Below are 22,357 nucleotides of genomic sequence, written 5' to 3'. Positions count from 1 at the left end.
CTCTGTTCGACTATGATGTGATGCTCTAAAAGGGTGGTCGAATTGAGTTTGAGTAGTAGATTAATAAGCAAGCATTAGACATTTTTCTTAACCTTTGTCCTTCTTAACCATTGGATTTCACTTTTATCGCACAGTGGAAGAAAACATTATAGGTAATAGGTTATACTTTTTCCGTTTGAAAGAAAATCGCGATGGCTGGAATTGATGATATTTGGACAGGAAAATAATGATTTATTTTCAAGAACACTCAGGCTTTTTATATTCGTGGGGCAATTCATAATTATTTCGTGATACATAATTAATTCCTTAATTAAGGTGTTGGAGATTATAACCAACAAAATTGCTGGAGCAATGAAGAAAATTTATGCAGTTGTTTTAAAGTTGTGCGGAAACGAACACAAACAAATTCATATAAAATCGACCATATTGCATATTTGTTACAGATTCCATATGTACTAGTTGTTTTTCTATATGTAAATAAATTTCGATATGTGTAGTTATTTAATTGCTGCATGTGTGGTATTGATGGCACAATCATATCGCAACCGGTTATTCAGAGATTCCGAGCTGTCGGTGTACAATGCTTACCTACTCAAATATACACACCTTGGTATGCATCTGGCAACACGAAGCGTTTTGCCGACTCAAAGCGCGGGAGAAAGAAGTTTTTACATTCCAATCGCAGTGCTTGTCGAAACAAGTTATATTTTCAATCCGTTAATAAAGTTTTATACAAAAAGTATTCTCGCGTGTGCTTATTCTTTTTGTACCGAATTCCTTACGCTGAATTTCGCTGTGTGGTGTCCCCAGTCCGCCCGTCAGGTTATTGGCCCAGCGGGAAACGGTGCAAAGAAAGAAGTGAAGATCATTTTTTGTTCGAAACAGCTCGTCGTGTTGCTGTTTGTGTGCCCGCGAAAGGCTCGTGTCTCGAGTAGCAAAAACGTTTTGAAAAGTTCGTCCGCGTGTGGAAGTATTGTGAAAAATGGGTGAAGCAAAGTTCGCCATTCCGAAATTAAACGGAACGAACTGGCAGACGTGGAAGATTCGTCTGGAAAGCTTGCTTTCACGAGAGGATCTGTGGCATGTTATTGCCGAAGAAATCCCGGATGAGGATGACATCGACGATGAGTGGAAACGCGAAGATCGTAAAGCGAAAGCTACATTAGTGTTGTTGCTGGAGGACAACCAGCTACCGTTGGTAAAGAACTGTGTGCATGCTCGGGAAGCATTTAATGCGCTTAAAGCTTACCATCAGAAAACTTCGCGTTCCGTTCGAGTGTCCTTACTAAAGAAACTGTGTGCTACCAATCTTCCAGAAAAGGGTGATCTCGAAAAGCACCTTCTGGAGATTGATGAATTGTTCGATCGTTTAAGTGCCGCGGGAACGGAGCTAGACAGTGACACTAAAGTGTGTATGCTCCTTCGTAGTTTGCCTCCATCTTTTGATGGATTAGTGACGGCGCTAGACAGTCGGTCTGATGACGACATATCGCTTGACATGGTGAAATCAAAACTAGCAGATGAATATCACCGACGTTTGGAACGTGATGCTTCCACAGTGAAGGTGGAAAGGGCGATGAAATCGGCAACGAATAGCCAGAGAAGTGATCCGCGCGTATGCCATTTTTGCAACAAATCGGGGCATATTAAACGTAATTGCCGTAAATTCTTGTCGTCGCGCAATGAAAGCGAAAACGTTCCACTGAGAGCCGGGAAAGGTAACGGTGCGAAAGCAAAAGCAGTGCAAGGTGAAGGCAATAGTGTCGCGTTCGGTGCCGGTAATGAAACCGAGAGTGCCGCGTCACGTTCGTGGGTGATTGACAGTGGAGCAAGTGCCCACATGACAAACGATAGATCTTTCTTCGAATCGTTGCGCGAGTTCGATGGCGGTATGATAACGTTGGCTGATGGGAAGAAGACAGCCATTCGCGGCGAAGGTCCTGGTGTGCTGTTCGCGATTGACGGTGACAATAAAGTGAAGAAGATTGAATTCAGCTGCGTCAAGTTTGTGCCTGGACTAGCGACCAGTTTAATTTCGGTCGGGAAGCTTATTGAGAAGAAGCTAGAAGTGCAGTTCAATGGCAGAGGTTGCCAAATCATAAATGCCGACGGATCAGTGGTTGCAACAGGAAGTCGAAGTGGCGGATTGTACAATCTGCGGCTGGCGGAGCGTTCGTTGGCTGCATCTGCAGGATGCCACCGGGAAGACTGCCAACATCAATGGCACCGGCGCCTCGGGCACCGTGATTGGTCTGCCATCGAACGAATAAATAAGGAACAGCTTGCTACAGGTATGAGAATGAGTGATTGTGGCTTGAGAATTGTGTGCGAGTGTTGTTTGGAGGGAAAATCATCCCGATTCCCTTTCCCCGAAATAGTTGAGCGGAAGGCAACTCAGGTGCTTGATATCGTCCACACGGACCTTTGTGGACCGATGTCGAATGTTACACCAAGCGGAAACAGGTATGTTATGAATTTAGTAGATGACTACAGTAGATTTACCGTTACGTATCTGCTGAAAAACAAGTGGGAGGCTACTGGGTCTATTAAAGCATACGTGCGCTGGGTGGAGAATCATTTCGGGAGGAAGCCACGCATCATCCGTTCAGATGGCGGTGGCGAATTTGACAACAAGGAGTTACGCAAGTTCTACGAAACCGAGGGAATCCAGCCCCAGGTCAGCACACCATACACTCCGCAGCAGAACGGAGTGGCCGAGCGGAAGAACAGGAGCCTTTCAGAAATGGCCACATGTATGCTGATTGATGCAGGACTAGAGAAGCGCTTCTGGGGAGAAGCGATACGTACGGCAACGTATTTGCAAAACAGGTTGCCGTCCAGATCAGTGAAGAAGACTCCTTTCGAATTGTGGTGGGGGCGCAAACCAGACTTGGAACATTTGCGCATTTTCGGCAGCGAAGCTTATGTTCATGTACCATCTGTCAAGAGAACCAAGTTGGACAGCAAGGCGAGGAAGCTAACCTTTGTTGGCTACTCAATGGAGCACAAGGGATACAGGTTTTTGGACCGTGAAACCGATCAGATCACCATCAGCCGTGATGCGAGGTTCATCGAACTCAATAACGGGTCGTCGTCGGTTGAGATACCAATGAATGAGCCGAAGCCGACTGGAAAGAAGAAAGTCCCGGAGAAAGCCGACTTCGAGAAACAAGTGGTTCAACGGGAAGATGAAGATGAAATCAGATTGCTGCCGTTCGTCGAGAAGAAGGAAGAAAGTACAGCTAGTAGCAATGACGATGTATCAACCGGTACACGTCGGAAGGTTCGTTCAACAAGGGACGTCATGCCGAAGTATTTTGAAGATTTTGTCGTTGATTACGCAATGGGAACTGCGGCTTGCGCTGTAGAAGAGGCAGCGGATTACTGAGAAGCGATGCAGATGAAAGAGTGGCGGAATGCCATGAAGGACGAGCTAGCATCTCATGCCAAGAACGGAACATGGGGTCTCGTACCAGCACCACCGAACAAGAAAATCATTGGTTCCAGGTGGGTGTTTAAAATTAAACGTGACGAGAACAACCGAATAGTGAAGCATAAAGCCAGGATTGTCGCACAGGGGTTCACCCAGTCATTCGGTGACGATTTTGATGAGGTGTTTGCACCAGTTGTGAGCCATGCGACATTGCGAACATTTCTAGTGGTGGCAGCTAAGCAGAAGCTTATCGTACGTCATCTGGACGTCAAAACGGCGTACCTGTATGGTACTCTAGATGAGGAAGTTTACATGCGACAGCCACCGGGTTACTGTGCAAAAGGTGAAGAGAAACTAGTGTGTAGACTAAAACGCAGCATTTACGGGCTACGCCAGTCAGCTAGATGCTGGAACAGAAGGTTACACGAAGCTTTGGTGAAACGGGAGTTTGTTCAGTCTACAACAGATCCTTGCTTGTATGTGCGAAACAAGAATGGCATTAGAACATATCTTCTTGTTTATGTGGATGATTTTCTTCTCGGATCGCAGAGTGAGGAGGAGATGCGTTTGATTTGCGAAAGTCTAAGCGAAGAGTTCGAGATTACCTGTCTTGGCAACGTCCGACATTTTCTGGGTATGGAAGTTGTAAAGAGAACAGCGGTGTTTACAGTATCAGCCTTTCGAACTACATCAGTAACCTCATTGCGAAGCACGGAATGAGTGAGGCGAAGACAGCAAAATCGCCTATGGACGTCGGTTATCTGAAGCAGAAGAGTGATGAAAAGTTGTTTGATGATGGGACCAAATACCGCAGCCTAGTTGGAGGACTGTTATACCTAGCAGTCAACACGAGACCGGACATAGCAGCTTGTACGGCAATTTTGGGACGGAAAGTGAGTGCACCATGTGAATCGGATTGGACAGCTGCAAGAAGAGTGTTAAGATACCTCAAAGGGACGAAGGATTATCGGTTGCAATTGGGAAGAAATCTTGATGAACCGTTGGCCGGCTATGCAGACGCCGACTGGGCAGGAGACATGGACAGCAGACGTTCGACTACTGGTTTTGTTCTTTCGTTCGGCGGAGGAGTTGTTTCGTGGACTAGCCGCCGACAAGCTAGTGTCACTCTGTCGAGTATGGAGGCTGAGTATGTGGCGTTAAGCGAGACATGTCAAGAGACTTTGTGGATGAGGAAGTTGCTCGGTGACTTCGGTGAAGCTCCGGGTGCACCGACAACGCTGAAGGAGGACAACCAAAGCTGTTTGGCCTTCGTAAGGTCGGAAAGATCGAACCGTCGCTCGAAGCACATCGATACAAGGGAGCGGTTCATTCAAGAGCTCTGTGATCGGAAGGAAGTTGCCTTGGAGTACTGCTCTACTGATGAGATGCTTGCGGATCTCCTTACGAAGCCCCTAGGACCGTTGAAGCATCAAAAGTTCTGTAACATGCTGGGATTCCAGATGAAGAAGTGAGAAGCCTGCGCATTGAGGAGGAGTGTCGGTGTACAATGCTTACCTACTCAAATATACACACCTTGGTATGCATCTGGCAACACGAAGCGTTTTGCCGACTCAAAGCGCGGGAGAAAGAAGTTTTTACATTCCAATCGCAGTGCTTGTCGAAACAAGTTACATTTTCAATCCGGTCATAAAGTTTTATACAAAAAGTATTCTCGCGTGTGCTTATTCTTTTTGTACCGAATTCCTTACGCTGAATTTCGCTGTGTGGTGTCCCCAGTCCGCCCGTCACGAGCAAGGTCGAAAATAAATCCATTAAATTTTCATAAACTTAACGTTTTGACATTATTTTCATATATTTTTCCCCAGTGTTCGATGGTTATGACTGGCTGAACAATGGTTGAAATAAAAATCTTCTACAGTTATTAACAAACTGTAGTTTGACAGATTGACTTGTTGAATAAGAGTCCAATCATGATTCATATTCAGCCATACGATTATTTATGTTTGCGTCGAGGATGCCATAACTTACAAATCAAGGATGGCGCGGATGACAACGTTACCGGCGGATGATCAAATGTCAGCAGTTCGAGACCCGATTTAAGAAAATTTTAAAATGATTATATGAAAATAGCAAATTTCATCAACATACGTGTTCAATAAAGATCTTGATGATGTTGCACTTAAAAATGCTAAAATGCTTATTAAAGATTTAACAAATCAGGTAATAAAGTTGTTTTCCAAAATAAGATGTTGTAGCTGTATAACTTCTCCAAAATTGTGTGAACAAAGCCTGAACAGAAGTTGTGATAAGAAATAGTACAGACATTATTCAACACAGTGCTGAATTGAATCATCACACTGATGTTAGTTAAACTAGTGAATGTTTGTTGGGTAGGATATGAAACATGCATTTATATATTTATATATTTATTAATGAAATATCAGCGTCACCTCGAGTAGTAGTAGTAGTAGAAATATTGTGATTTTTTGGGAAATTGGGGCAAAATAGGCACTTTAAAGTGGTCTATCCAGCACGACATCCCACGCAAACGATTCATCGCACTTTTTCCTTTCAGGAAACATATATTTATTGAAGAAATATCAGCGTCAGCTCGAAGCATTACAGAAATATTGTGATTTAAGGGGAATCGGGGCAAAATTGTCACTTTGAAGTGGTCTGCCCAGCATGAAACCCCGCGCAATCGATTAATCGTACTTTTTCCTTTCAGCAAGCATATATTTATTAAAGAAATATCAGCGTCAACTCGAGGCATTACAGAATTATTGTGATTTCAGAGGAATTGGTGCAAAATGGTCACTTTGAAGAGGTCTTCCCAGCATGAAACCCCGCGCAATCGATTAATCGTACTTTTTCCTTTCAGCATACTTCAAATTATTGAAGAAATATCAGCGTCAGCTCGAGGCATTACAGAAATATTGTAATTTTAGGGGAATTGGGTCAAAATGGTAACTTTAAAGTAGTCTGTCCAGCACGAAACCCCGCGGAATCGATTCGTCGCACTTTTTCCCTTCAGGAAACTTATAATTATTGAAGAAATATCAGCGTCAGCTCGAGGCATAGCAAAAAATTTGTGATTTCAGAGGAATTGGGGCAAAATGGTCATTTTAAAAGGGTCTGTTCATCACGAAACCCCACGCAAACGATTCATCGCAATTTTTTTCTTTCAGGAAACATATTTTAATTGAAGAAATATCAGCGTCAACTCGAGGCATTACAGAAATATTGTGATTTTAGGGGAATTGGGGCAAAATGGTAACTTTAAATTAGACTGCCCAGCACGAAACCCCGCGCAATCGATTCGTCGCACTTTTTCCTTTCAGGAAACTTATAATAATTGAAGAAATATCAGCGTCAACTCGAGGCATAGCAAAAAAATTGTGATTTCAGGGGAATTGGGGCAAAATGGTCACTTTAAAAGGGTCTGCTCATAACGAAACCCCACGCAAACGATTCATCGCACTTTTTCCCTTCAGGAAATATATATTTATTGAAGAAATATCAGCGTAAGCTCGAGGCATTACAGAAATATTGTGATATGAGGGGAATTGGGGCAAAATGAGCACTTCAAAGTGGTCTGACCAGCACGAAACCACGCGCAATCGATTCATCGCACTTTTATCTTCATGTAACCTATAATTATTGAAGAAATATCAGCGTCAGCTCGAGGCATAGCAAAAATTTTGTTGTTTCAGGGGAATTGGGGCAAAATGGTCACTTTAAAAGGGTCTGCCTATCACGAAACCCTACGCAAACGATTCATCGCACTTTTTCCCTTCAGGAAACATATATTTATTGAACAAACATCAGCGTCAGCCTGAGGCATAGTAGAAATATTGTGATTTTTAGTGGAATTGGGGCAAAATGGGCACTTTAAAGTAATCTGCCCAGCACGAAACCCCGCGCAATCGATTCGTCGCACTTTTTCCTTTTAGGAAATTTATAATAATTGAAGAAATATCAGCGTCAGCTCGAGGCATAGCAAAAAAATTGTGATTTCAGGGGAGTTGGGGCAAAATGGTCACTTTAAAAGGGTCTGCTCATAACGAAACCCCACGCAAACGATTCATCGCACTTTTTCCCTTCAGGAAATATATATTTATTGAAGAAATATCAGCGTAAGCTCGAGTCATTACAGAAATATTGTGATATGAGGGGAATTGGGGCAAAATGAGCACTTCAAAGTGGTCTGACCAGCACGAAACCACGCGCAATCGATTCATCGCACTTTTATCTTCATGTAACCTATAATTATTGAAGAAATATCAGCGTCAGCTCGAGGCATAGCAAAAATTTTGTTGTTTCAGGGGAATTGGGGCAAAATGGTCACTTTAAAAGGGTCTGCCTATCACGAAACCCTACGCAAACGATTCATCGCACTTTTTCCCTTCAGGAAACATATATTTTTTGAACAAACATCAGCCTCAGCCTGAGGCATAGTAGAAATATTGTGATATTTAGGGGAATTGGGGCAAAATGGGCACTTTAAAGTAGTCTGCCCAGCACGAAACTCCGCGCAATCGATTCATCGCACTTTTTCCCTTCAGGAAACATGTACTTTCTGGAAATTTTGCAGCGTCAGCTGGAGTAATTGAATTTCGAGCCTTTTGCTTTTGAAAATCCCCAGTGTGCGCTGCTTGGTTAATGGTTCCAAGAACACTCCACGGCCAAGTTCACGAAGACTGATGTGGGTGCACTAAGGTCTAGCCAAAAAAAGGGGTCCTATTGGAGGGGGTGTTGGGGTTATTTGTGGCGGTTAGTGATGAGGGACGATCGATGGTCAGGTTTAAACCATACCTGGATATTTCCTCCTATGTCGCGCAATTCACTTTTTCACAGATCTTCGACTTTAACTTCTTGGTTTTAATTTTCCGGATAGCTAATCGACTCACGTCTTTTTCTAGCAAAAGTTGCAAGCTAATTGCCATTTAGTGATGGTGGTCGTTCGCGCGAAAAGGCTTGGCATTGGGCTTGACCGTTACCTTTTTCCCTCATCACATTTTCGCCCTATCGCTGTCCCCATTACACCACTCACCATGGCCTCCCATGTCCTTGCGTACACCTGGTGTTGAGTAGCGGAAATATCCTATGCTGCTGATGTCGGCACAGTGGGTGTTGATTGGGTCAAGTTTCAATGGATCAATACCTTTCAAGGCATATACAACAAAAACCGAATACAAAAACCACGAAAATCTCAACAATCTTGGATATAAGAGATAAAAGATCAGACGACAATACCTATCAATGTTTTGCTTCAAAATATCATGAGGAGAATAAGTTATGTTATTTGTAAGAAGTGATCAATATCATGTGCCTCTTCTTCTTGTTGTTGTTGGCATTACATCCCCCACTGAGACATTACCGCGTAGTGTTCATTCAGCACTTCCACAGTTATTAACCGCGAGGTTTCTAAACCAAGTTACCATTTTTGCATTAGTATATTATGAGGCTAATACGATGATACTTTTATCCCCAGAGAAGTCGGGACAGTTTTTAAACCGAAAATTGCCTAGACCGGCACCGGGAATTGAACCCAGCCACCCTCAGCATGGTATTGCTTTATAGCTGCGCATCTTGCCGCTAGGCTAAGAAAGGCCTCGATGTTTGCTCTTTCTTATCCATAGCATATCTTGATATTTAAATGATATTCCGGTGCATTTTTTTTTAAATCTCGGGTACTTATTCAAAAGGACGTATGTGATTTTGTAAACAAAGACTCAAACGTCGATTTGTCCAATTTGAAGGCACTCCCACGCAAACCATCACCAAGGACAGGTAGGGGAAGCCTTCGGCTACCTGCTGGCTGTGTTGGTTTGCGTAGGAGTGCCATCAGATTGGACAAATCGGCGTTTGAATCTATGTTCACAAAATCACATACGTTATTTTGAATAAGTACCCGAGAAATATTGTTGCCTGTTCTTTTATCTCTTATATCAATCAAGTTTATATCATGTTTTGTTATTCTGCCCATGGCTTCTGCCAGGGAACCCATAAAATGATCTCCACATGATATTTTAGTGCAAAATATTGATATTGTCGTTTGATCTTTTATCTCCTATATTAATCATTGTCGTATTCCAGCCGAAAACGGCTGAATGGAATCCGCCGTTGAAGAGCGGTGCGACTGTTCGTTTTAAAATTCGACAACAAACTGACGGTGCAATCTTCGTCGTTGTTACTCAACCCGAAGGCGCTACCAACACCATCTCACACTGCGGTGGCAGCAATGCGCTAGCATTGCTATACCCCGCCGCGCAACCTCTCTCAGCCCCTCACAAGCTACCGATTCATTGGCACACGCTTAAATGAAGCAAAGTTCGTCAGAAAATTCAATATGTTGCTCTCCATACTCTCAAATACTCAATCATGCACAGATTCTTTCACGATAGAGATCAGTATTAGTGCATATGCAAAATTGAGAGTTCGAATCAAGTCTAATGTAAAACTTGCTACATTGTACGGTAAATTGTGGCACGCTAAATATGCGATTTCACGATTGGTATATTTGATTGCTTATGTTTAATGTACTATCCGCAATAGCAGAATCATTTCATAGTCTAGAATCACTTATACAAACTAAAATCATTAGCCGCTTACTCTGAATACTACATCTTTCTCCTTCCCTACTCTTTCATCTTTGTAAGAATATGATTTCAATTTAATAAATATTTCATTATACAGAAAAATCATACCCAAATTGCTTCAAAATAAATTAAAACAATTCTTAATATTGTAGTACCATCAACATCTAATTCAAAGAAGAACAAACTGGATATGTTAAGTACCGTCATATTTTTGCTAAAAACTAATAATGATTGTGGGTCACATTTTAATTTTTTTTCGGAATTCTACTAGCTCCTGCACATTTCGGAATATACAAAAAATGCCTCGGAGTCCTGCTCGGTACTCGCAAAGAGCAATCCTCTATAGAACTTGCAAACGTAGTCCTACGTCAACATTCTTAGGAGTTTTACTCACTCTGGAATAAATAAAAAAACGCCTCGGAGTCCATTTGCAAAATGTATTCCTTCATAGAAGCCACAGACTTAATCGTACGTCAACATGTCTCGGAGTTCTACTCGCTCCGGAACGAACAAAATTGTCTCGGAGTCCTGCTCTGCATTCGTGTGGTCTTCTATAGAATACCCAGACGAACATATCTTGGAGTTGCATCGGAGTCCTGCTCTGCATTCGCAAAGTATACTCTTCTATAGAATACACAAACGATGTCCTACCTCAAAATGCCTTGGAGTTCTACTCGCTCCGGAATAACCAAAAATGCTTTGGAGTCCTTCACATTCGCAAAGTGTACTCTTCCATAGAATACACAGTCGTATTCCTACGTCAAAATGCCTCGGATTTTTTACTCGCTTCGGAACACAAAATGGAATAAACACAAATTTTCTCGGAGTCGTGCTCTGTATTCGTATATTGTCCTCTATAGCATACCCAGACGTAGTCCTACGTCAACATGCCTCGGAGTTCTGCTCGCTCCGGAATAAACAAAAATGCCTCGGAGTGCTCCACATTCACAAAGTGTACTCTTGTATAGATTACAAAGACGTAGTCCTATGTCAATATGCTTCGGCGTTCTACTCGCTTCAGAATAAACACGAAAATGCCTCGAAGGTCGGCTCGCATTCACAAAGTGTACTCCACATAATACACAGACGTAGTCCAGCGTCAACATGTCTCGAAGTTCTACTCGCTCCGAAAAAGAACCAAAAAATGTCTCGGGATCTTGAATGCATTCGCAAAGTGTACTCCTCTACAGAATACCCAGATGCAGTCATACGTCAAAATGTCTCTGATGTTTACTCGCTCCGGAATGAACACAAAATGCCTTGGAGTACTGCTTTGCATTTTCAAAGTAAACTTTTTTTGTTGAATACACAGACGTAGCCCTACTTCAACACGCGTCGAAGTTTTACTCGCTCCGGAATAAACACGAAAATTCCTCGAAGGTCTGCTTCGCATTCACAAAATGTACTCTACAGACGTAATCCTACGTCAACATGCCTCGGAGTTCTACTCGCTCCGGAATGAACAAAAATTGTTTCGGACACCTGCTCTGTATTCGCTAAGTGTGGTCCTTTATAGAAAACCCAGACGTAGTCCTACGTAAACATGCCTCGGATTTCCACTCGCTCCGGAATCAACAAAAAAAATGCCTCGGAGTCTGCATTCACAAAGTGTACTTCGCTATAGAATACCCAGATGCAGTCCTAAGTCAAAATGTCTCTCACATTAACAAAAAAATCCTCTGAGTCTGCATTCACAAAGTGTACTTCTCTATAGAATACCCAGATGCAGTCCTAAGTCAAAATGTCTCTGATGTTTACTCGCTCCGGAATGAACACAAAATGCCTTGGAGTCCTGCTTTGCATTTTCAAAGTGTACTCTTCTTTTGAATACACAGACGAACCCCTACTCCAACATGCCTCGGAGTTCTACTCGCTCCGGAATAAACACGAAAATGCCTCGGAGTCCTTCACTGCCAAAAATATTTATATAAGATACTAGTCGACCCGGCAGACGTTGTCCTTCCTGCATAGTAGGCGAAAATGCGTGCTGTGAAGTGCCCATGCAAAATTTCCATACGATACTTAATTTTAGTTTTTCATTGTTTAGTCAACTTTACCCTTGATTTTTGCATGAGGAAATATCATATAAACCCGTCGGAAAGGATTACGAACATATTTGCTGAAGAAATGAAAAAAATCCATCCAGCCGTTTTCGAGTTAAGCGGATACGAACACAAACCATTTCATTTTTATATATAAGAAGATATGTGTCGCCGTTATAAATTTTTGCAATAGCTCCACCCTAATATAATCGATATAGAACCACACATAAATTAAATAATTGCTAATTCGAGACCACACATAAAGTTTATTTGGATATATATTTTATTAGTAGTTCGCGTGGAGAAAGGTTATGTGTGCGCTGATATACATTATAAGTTAAATCTATGGATTTTTGCCAATAAATATGTGTGGATTTTTAATAGTGTTCACATTCGCAAAGTGTACTCTTCTATAGAATACACAACCGTAGTCCTACGTCTACGGAATGAACACAAAATGTCTTGGAATCCTGCTTCGCATTTGCAAAGTAGTCACAGACGTAGTTCGACGTCAACATGCCTCGGAGTTCTAATCGCATTCACAAAATAAAATGCCTTGGAGACCTGCTCGTTCCGGAATAAACAAAAAAAATGCCTCGGAGACCTGCTCGCTCCGGAATAAACAAAAAAAATGCCTCGGAGACCTGCTCGCTCCGGTATCTTTTATTCTATCCTCGGGAGACCTGCTCGCTCCGGGATCATGTTTTATTAAATACTCGAAGACCTGCTCGCTTCGGTATTTTTTTTCTATGATTTCGGAGACCTGCTCGCTCCGAAATCCACAACATGAGAGCATACTTACCATTTAGTAACTAGCACATTAATGGATGTGGCAAGCACCATTTTCATGCGCTAGTTACAAATATAAAACCAAACACTACCGACTGCGACAAACTAAAATCATTAGCCGCTTACTCTGAATACTACAATCATGTCCACATGTTTTGCTATCTAATCAACATTTGGTATTATTAAGCTATTTTCGTCTACTCGGGAACCTCCAGCAAGAATGCCTAACCCGGTCGGTGAATTGATCGCCACGCTTCCTGCTTCTTTTCCCATGCCGGCGAACAATAGTGGTTCCCAAGCTATCGAGAGCAAAGCCAAGCCGACGTACAACTTCTGCCAATTAATGAAACCATTTAAGCTTTCGAGATGGGGTCGTCATCTAGGTACAGTTGAAATTATAAATTATTGAACTTTTATGGGAGTAGTTCATCTTTCAAATGTTGCGTTAGGGTTTTGTAAGTAGTTTCCGCAGTAGTTGAGTTTTTGTATTTAAGTCGGACGTTGTAAAAAAAAAGTTTGCGGAATTGTTCTTGGAACTTTGGCGTTTAAACTACCAATTTGGTTTCGGACAATTTTCGCGAATCCACCTTGCGATTTTTGAGGAATTTTAAGCTGGCCATTGCTTTGCTCTTGCGGCTACAACTCTTACAAGGTGCCAGACAAACTCTTCCACCCTACCGACCGACTTCCACCCTGTCGTCGTATCCCGCCCTGTGGCGTTCGATTTCGTGCCATGTCAGTCACTTTTTCTCTCGTCGTCAGAACAATCAGTTCACAGTTTACAATTCACGAACCGATACATTTCCCCCAAACACTTCTTGCATCTAGTTACTTTGTTGAGATTATGCGATAGCTAACGGTGTAGAATAGTGACGAATGTGATAAAGCATCCAAAATCAACACACAATCGCGTAATCTGGAGTGGTTGTGATTCCAGACAGTGCGAAAGCAGTGAAACCATATTTTTTGTCCATGGGTAACGTACCTCATTTCAGAAGGATGCTAGTCCGCGTCACAATCGAATGAATCGTGTGAAGGAGATGAATTGATTGCACGTCTTGTGGGGTGGGTGGTGACTTGTAGCAAAACAAATCTGTCTGGTATTCGCTGCCGTGGCTGGCCATATAGTTTTGCTTTGTAGTTTTCTTTTAAAACAAGCTATAATATGCATCCAAAATTTCAGAGATAGATTTTACATGTTAATTGCATACCTATACTCGCAAATATTGGAATCTTTTCGTGCTTGGCAGTGCAGCAACATATGCATCGCAGAGAAAAGACATGGTGCGAATATGTTAGCGACGGCAGTTCATGTCGGAGTGTAGCGTAGTCTACGTGAGTTCTCGTCCATCGCTCTACTGGTCGCAACACAAACCGCACTTCGTGGTGAAGATGGAGCTTTTTGAGCATATTTTTGTAGACCATCACTGTATTATACAGTGGGATATGGTTGTATGTCATTCGCAAAAAAAAATTTTGCTAGATTCAATTAGCCAGACTAAACTATTCCCTAGACAGCCTTTCGCCAGAACGCATCATTCCCCAGAATACACCAACTTTTATTTTTGCCTTTCTTGTACACGGACAGAAGGCTATTCACATTGAACCAAAAAATCCGATTGTTCTTTTTATATCATCACATTTTATAGATAATACAACAAAATTTATAAACATAATCATATACCTAGGAGTGCAGATTATTTGGTGATATGCACCGTAGCAACATAATATATAAAAACGATTTGAACGTTTTCGATAAAAACAATCAGTAGCGACGAACCCCCAGCACAGTGAGCACAAACAATGTTGGAATTCTCAGAATTATTCAAAATACGTCAAAATACGGTTTATGTAATCGTGAAAATATTGGCATCCTATATTTTTCTGCTGTCGAGCAGTGTTTGGAATTGGAACGAAATAACTTCTTAAAATCAGTGTAACGTTGTAATTTTGCATAAATCGCTCAAGCACGATTCTTTCCTGCAATCAAGCTGACTTGTTTAGTTTACCAACACTGCTTCGACGTGATCGTGTGTGCTTATTCAAAAACATACAATGCAGCAGGTTGAAATATTGTTAGTAGGGTAGAAGTACTATATTTCGCCACCCTAAACGAACGTTTATTTCTCGAATTGTCGCAAAATGCGGTGTCGGGTCTTTAGCTAGCAAATCTGATTTAAAAATGACGATAAATTATTGCTAATTTATATAAATATGCCGTTTAATTAGCAAGAATTCTGGTTTAATTTTCGCCACACATTTTCAATTTTCGCCACTCCCGGGATCTAGTTTTCGCCACCACTTTCTTGTCCTCTTAAAATGGTGGTTTGAACGGATATTGAATCCACTAACGCCCGGAGCTTGGACAACACGTATTGCGCGCTCACAATATCTGTTTTTTCTGTAATCTGGCGAAAATTAACACAGGATCAAATTTGAGAACTATGAATAGAATTTCGCCAGTGGCGATAATTGAAATCACCAAATTTGATGTGCTAAATTTCGCCACCTTATTTTTAACTAAATTAAGACAAAAACATGAACTTTTTTATATAAAACCGTTACTAATTGTATTTCTGAATAGTTCTTATGATTGTGTACGTATATTGGTCATAATTTTGAAGGTTTGATCAGTTTTTCTGGCATTTGTTTATTTTGGCCTGTTCTTCAAACGGACAAAAATTGCTGTCGATACAACTATTTTTAGATACATTTTCATTAGTAATCATAGTTTTATAATGACTTTGTTTTTAGTTAACGTATGCATGTTTACTGAAGCTTAATGATTGTTTAATACAGTTAGGTAAAATATTGCACTAGAGCGTTAAAAAACTACTTGTTTTACCAAGGTGGCGAAATATAGTACATCTACCCTATTGCTTTTCGCTTAGTAATTATTTTTTAACCACATTTTTGGATCTATTGCTACACTCTGCGAAAGGAAGTCTTTGTGAATGGCAAAAGGATAATCTCCCGATTTTTCCAAAACAAACTCGTCGTGAGTCGTCTGGTATATAAATAGGTACCATTTGGCGGAGGAGATGCTAAGCTTTGGAACGTTGTGTGCGTGCGTGCGTAAACGAAAGAGCGAATGTGAGCGCCTCTCATAAAGTTGAGCGAGTGGGTGGTAGAGCTTTCGTGTTATTCATTCGTTCCGCCAACTGGAGAATAAAATCAACAGTTAGGAAAGAAGCCCGCCTAGTAGTAGCGCACGGAGTGACTGCATCCATCATCAGTTCATTGTAGACAGTCGTGTGGTTCGGTTGACAAAAGCTCGTTGTTTCGCGTGTGGATACGGAATTCAAGTGGTGGGTGGTATGTAATTCTTTCGAGGTTCGGGGGGCATTTATTTTGATACACACACATGTGACAGCTTTTCACGCGACAAGGACGTAGCGACATCAAAACAAAAACTTCGTTGCAGCCGAGCTTGCATTCCATGTTCGCCGCCGTCGGTCGGTGCTTCCGTTTGTTGCAGATGAGCGGAGTGATTCGCGTCGCCTTCGAGTGTTTTTCGCACAAGCAAGCTTGAGTTGGTGTTGGTTCTGCGGTGGTCTGGAAAAAGGATACTTGATAGCACTGAGGGAAAAGCTGACAAAAGTGCCGGTTTTCCAGAGCGGGTGCTGTTCTCGCGGTGTTTTCCAACCGTTGGATTGTTGTATAATCAGTTCGTGAGTTGGAATCGAAAGTGATTGGTCGCAGTTTTTCTCCTTCCGGTGAATAGTGAATCTGCAGTGAAAATTCCTGTCTATGGACTGACCATCTGGGGCGCCAAAGGTGCACCGCATTAATTCGCATATCATCGTGAATAATGTGAACGAAATATGCATGATTAACAATCTGTCCTGCTAGTAGTCAGTGGTGGCGGCGAAGCGAAGTGAAGGTGTGGTTATTAGTGGTGACTTGGTGTCGTGCGTTCAAAGTACCAAACGCGTCATAATTGTCGTCCTGTGAAGCTGGTGAAACACTTCAGGCTTTTCTTTGTGCGTGTGGCAATCCGAACCAGCACTGAAAACAATATTATGGAATTATGTTTGCCGAAAGGAGTTTCCTGAGCTGTTTATATAATACCCTGGTTTTCATGCAGTGTGAGTATAAATATCTTCTTGTTTTTTACATTCACCTCAAATAAGTAATATAGCTGCTATTGATATGTATACATAGTGCGATTGCCAGCGTAGCAGGAAATTGAATAAAACTCTTGTTTAAATGCACGAAGTCTCCTGCAAATGTCATGAGAAAATAATGTGAAAAATGTCGTTACAAAAGGGGCCCTTCTTAGTAAGTTGCGCGGCTACAAAGACCATGCTGAGGTTAACTGGGTCCAATTCCTGATCTGGTCTAGGAAGCTTTCGGCTTGGAAATTGTCTCGTCTTCCCTGGGCATAAAATTATCATCGTGTTAGCCTCATGATATACGAATGCAAAAATGGTAACCTGGCAGTTTAATAACTGTTGAAGTGCCCAATGAACTGCGAAGCTGCGAGGCGGCAATGTCCCAGTGGGGGATGTAATGCCAATGAAGAAGAAGTCGTAACAGAACAAAGAACAGAGCTCCAGCTGGTAAAAAATTATTGTTTTTATTTTCATTTATTCTACGTCACGGAGTATAGACCGTTCCGATAATAATAAATACACTTTGTTTATTGTATAATTCCATTTGTTTGTCAAGTAATTTACTATTTTATGGTTGTATATGGCCTAAAATTTTATTTACTTTCATATAGCATCAAGTGTTCGAGAATATTTATCATGTTATATGAATTTTTACATTGTTTTGAGGATTTTGCACAACATGTTTTTCAGCTATTATTATTTTTTTTCGTAAATATTTCTACTTACTCCATACGATCTGTTTTTAGCACTCATTTCACAAGCATTATAAATTTTGAAAATAAAAAAAATTGCAATCGAATGAGAATTAGAGCAATTTGAAATTAACAGCGACTAGCCTCAAAAAACATTCAAAAAACACTAATATATCACGTGAAAGAGAAGAATGTAATCTATAAGAGGAATCGACGTTTTCATGAAATATCAAGCGCCATTCCAATTGCCGACTATTTCTTAGTATCGAAACGGTCTATACAAAAGACACTCTTGGTAAAACCACACGAATTTTGCATTAAAGATATCTTACCAATTCAATAACAAAACCAATTGGGTATTTTATAATTAACTTAATCGCTCATTTCATATGTAAATAATTATAACGTCAAGTCTTTTATATGGAATCCATACAAGTAGTGTAGCGTTACAACTATTTACATCCAAAATTGAGCAAAAGCACTAAACACTCAAGTTGTATCGAGCTGGAAGAAAAAATATCAACTTAATCAAATCGACTGAATGGAGATTTTTGCTTCAAACATGACCATTTCGTATGAAAATATTTCCCCAGCTGTGCAATCGTGCATTTAAAGATTTCAAATCGTTAGAGTTTCATTCCAAATTTTCGACCACTATTCTAGTTTGAATCTGGAGCAAAATAGAACAAACTAGCTGATTTCCCCAGCAGTGTTCTATATTCACGTTTATCAAATTTTCAATTAAATGAAATCATCATGTTGGCGCCAAGAAAGGCGCCGTAATTGCAAAGTGGATTGATCCGATAAAATGACGGATTCATAAACCAAAACAATTGGAAAATAAAATACTTGAATCTCGTGTTCAATCGTGGTTCAAATCTGCAGAAAATAGAACGGAGCGTTACCCCGGTTTTTTTTTTTGACATTTGGCTGGTATAAAAAATGAATCTAGAACAGCTGCTGGGAAAATGAATGTTCCAGATTCATATTCAAACTGACAGCCCCGAACGATTTGAATCACTGCTGATTTTACTCTTATGTTAATTGTATTGAATGAAACTTGTTGCGAGAACATCAATCGACACCCACAGACATCATCTCACTACAGAGGTCAGCAATTTTTACAGAACCAAGGCTTTCAAAGTTTAAAAAAACATATCGGAGACTCATTCAAAAATATTATAATGGATAAATTGAATGGATATTTGTTTAGAATATTAAAAACAGATCATTTGAAAAAACATATTAAAGTTGTTGATCCGACAGACGTTATCATGCAAACAGAGCCGTAGCGTGGACTGCTAGCGCCCTTGGCGAAACCATGATTTGGCGCCCCTCTTTTGATTATAAAAATGGGAAAATTTAACAACAATTTGACAATTTTAAATGCATCAACAGTAAAATTAGAAGGTTTAGTGGTTTAAAGATGCTTTAAACATCATTCAATACTGTGAAGAGAACAAGAACTTTTGTTCCTGAAGTTCATTTGAATTGCAGAATGTCTATCTAAGATTTGTTTCCATTTGGTGATACTTTTTTTTTCGATTATTTCACAAGTTATTTAAGCGACCTTTCAGAGCCATGCTGGAAGTTCATTAAAAATTTTAAGTTTTTTTCAGAGCCTATGCACTGCTGGGTCTAGTTGGGTCAATAAAATCCAGCTCTGAAATGCGTCGGTCGATTATCGGAATCGTTATCGAACCTATCCGCGTTAAGGAAATTCCAATTCTGGAGTTGGTCTGACGGTATTTTGAAACCACTTCTGGACCTAACAGAGTTAATAAAATTTCACTCTGGGGTGAGATGGTTGAAGGTCAAAGTTTTTACCGGATCTAGTCGGAACAGGGAAATCCATTTTTTGGAGTGGGTTTGTTGGTGGCCGGGAGTTGCCATTGAACCTATTTGGATCAAGTAAAATGTAGCTTTGGACCACTGAACCCAGTTAGGACAAAATAAATAACAAATAACTGTATGGTGTGTTGATTGGTTGGTGGTCGAAATCGCCAACGGATCTGTTTGGATCAAGAAAATATTTGTGTTGATAAAGTTCAACTATGCAGTGGGTTGTTCAATGGTCGGAATTGCCGTCCACCACAGGACCAATATACATTTGATTATAATGAGAAGAAATGTAAAAAAAAACAAAAAAAACGGGGAATTTACCTGAACTATAAATTACACAAAAATCCATACCACTACTTCCGGATATAGGGTAAGACGGTGTAATGCGCCCCACCTGGCCAAAACGTCCCCCTTTGATTTCTAGAAAACTATAACTAACTAAGGGTTTCAGTTGGTACCTATAAATATTTGTAAAACCATCATCCTATGAGAATATGGGAATATTTTTGTATTACTTAATGAAAATATTTGTAAAATACAAAAAGTCACAGTTTTGATGTAACTTTTAATGTTTGTTTGCTGAACATTCTGGAGCGACTCTGGCATACTGTCCGCAAAACTTGCACTGGAACACTCAGTTGGGCAACAAAATTACTTTTCTCAGTGGTTAATATGACATAAAATTGCTTCCATCTTCAAAAATGTAACGATTTTCGAAAAGGGGCTGTCCATAAACCACGTAGACTCTTGAGGGGGAGGGAGGGGTTTCGAAAAAGTCTACGATAGTCTACGAAGGGGGACGGGGGGGTATACCAAAAGTCTACGTAGACCTCGTTTATTTTATACAGCAGTTTTGAGCGGAGTTCACAAGTTTGATTTTTTTTTAGGATTTTCCGTTTTTTTTTGCATGACTTGACCGAAGTAATCTCTTGCGTTTCTCCATAAAAATGTTATGAATTTCACTAAAGTAAAAGTCTGAACTACGGCTTAAAACTATCAAGAATTTTACCAGGAAGTTCTTCTTTGTTGAGGAGAAAAAAGCTCTTTATTATTCTATAAAAATTTTCGAAATTTTTCGACATCCCTCACTTGGATTTTACTGCAGATTCTACTATTTTTATCAGAGGCGTCGCGTCCGCATGTGCAACCTGTGCACTGCACAGGTAGCAATTTTGTCCCTAACATTTAAACTCTCAATAGATTTCTTGTCATTCTTATACAAATACTTGGATTATGTGCATTTGTCATATGTTTAGTACAAATTTAACGATTGAGTATAAATACATAATCGTAAAATATGCACGGAATTTTTACAGGCGACATGTGATATGATATGAGGCAACCGAAATGCTACGATGGGGGCGCGTTATATTTTACTCCACGATACCGAAACGACGACGCACCGCCACATGTTGTCCATCACGTGCACTTTCAGCAGAGAACGGTTTGCCATGCATCATACACGCATTATTTTGTATGTGTGAGTCATCCGCTTTAACCGCAATCGGCGATGTATAGGTAGCCAAAGCGTTCATCGTTTGCAGTGCACGGTTTGGTGCCGATTAGGGATCCTATAATGAGAGATATGCAAATACTTTTCCAGGCGATTTAGCAACGCTGTTACTTTTGTTAGCAAACGCTTCCAGCACTTGCCGCAGCGCAAAATGTTGAAGCTTGTATATGACTTTGCATTTGATAACAATTTGGAATATGTTTGTCTGTGCACTAACAGTGTTCAAATAAGCATTATCACTAAAATAAAAGTGCAATACATGTAGACAAAACGCGATACATAAATTAGATTACTTCTACTCGCGAAAGTAAAACAAATTGTTTATTCGATGAAACTTTTCTTGAAATCTATCTCAATACCTCTCAACCTCGTCTTAAACTGCAACAATAACAACGTTCATTTGGCTCACGTTTTGACAGTTCTCAATGCTCGATTGGCTTACAATGGCCGCTTTCGCATATCTCTCATTATAGGATCCCTAGTGCCGATGCAGAAAAGCACATCGGTTTGGTGCCTAGCGAGTAGGTAACCCATACCGCTTCAAACAGCGCATGCGCGCGATGTGCTTTACTACAGGTGTGGCCCAAACCCTAAAGTAGTATTTGTTCAACGAAAATTCTCTCTTTTAAGAGAGAAACTCTCAGCTGGGTTGCCGAAGATGGCCGAAGGCGACCGAATGTGGCGTCACATCTGACATACTGATACAATTTTTATAACAGACGTGACGTTTCACTCCGCCCGCCCGCTGTGGGTGGCAAAGCGTACATTTTTTCGACTAATATAGACTTAGAGGACTTTGGCCAACACATTTACTGAAGCACATCGGCATGCGCGTTTGGTTGAAGAGCGCGCAATCGGAACAAAATAGAAAAAGAAAAGAAGCGGTGATTGAATGAATTTTCTGCTTTCTCAAAGCGTTCCATGGCGAAAGTCCGGTTCTGAATAAGCACATTGGATCACAAGCGTTTTAATACTTCATATTGATTGGAATTGTGGCTTATGATAATATTTTTTCGCCAAATCCAATATCCAAAAGCTATTCGTATACCATGTGGACAACTTAGCGGGTAGAGGGGTAGGAAAAATGTCCATGGTTTACACAAATTAATGAAAAATTGCATGATCAGATGTGTACGCTGATGTAGGGAAGTACACATCTAAAATTGTTCGACATCTGTCCACGTGGTATGAAAACAGCCCTTCTAAAAAAATATTCATCTATAAAAAAACTTAAATAGAATAATTAATAATTTAGTAACGTTTAGATTACAGATATGTTCGAATTTTATCACGTTCCGATTTTATCAAGCTCCGATTTCGTCAACAAAATTATTCCGTTTTATCCAACAAGTAAATTCAATCATTTTT

At 40.6% G+C, this 22,357-nt stretch overlaps 2 protein-coding genes across 3 annotated transcripts in view; both read left to right on the top strand.

Moving 5' to 3' along the window:
- Positions 1 to 4,149: 4,149 nt before the first annotated feature.
- Positions 4,150 to 4,905, top strand: LOC134207326 (uncharacterized). Its single transcript, XM_062683046.1, has one exon. It carries the CDS (start codon positions 4,150 to 4,152, stop codon positions 4,903 to 4,905), a length of 756 nt encoding a protein of 251 aa, XP_062539030.1.
- Positions 4,906 to 16,057: 11,152 nt separating this feature from the next.
- The window catches only part of LOC134207554 (uncharacterized), a 140,978-nt gene continuing 134,678 nt past the window's right edge, over positions 16,058 to 22,357 (top strand). Inside the window, exon 1 of one of the 2 annotated variants that reach the window (XM_062683259.1) lies at positions 16,058 to 16,915. In XM_062683259.1, the coding sequence (XP_062539243.1) occupies positions 16,858 to 16,915 (58 nt within the window). In that variant the 5' untranslated portion in view covers positions 16,058 to 16,857. The remainder of the gene's footprint in view (positions 16,916 to 22,357) is intronic. The other variant, XM_062683260.1, reaches the window with a different exon arrangement.

The sequence above is a fragment of the Armigeres subalbatus genome, chromosome 1 (assembly GCF_024139115.2).
Source record: "Armigeres subalbatus isolate Guangzhou_Male chromosome 1, GZ_Asu_2, whole genome shotgun sequence".
Classification (NCBI taxonomy): Eukaryota; Metazoa; Arthropoda; class Insecta; order Diptera; family Culicidae; genus Armigeres; species Armigeres subalbatus.
Note: the sequence above shows the minus strand (reverse complement) of the source record. Positions and strands in the feature narration are given on the sequence as shown.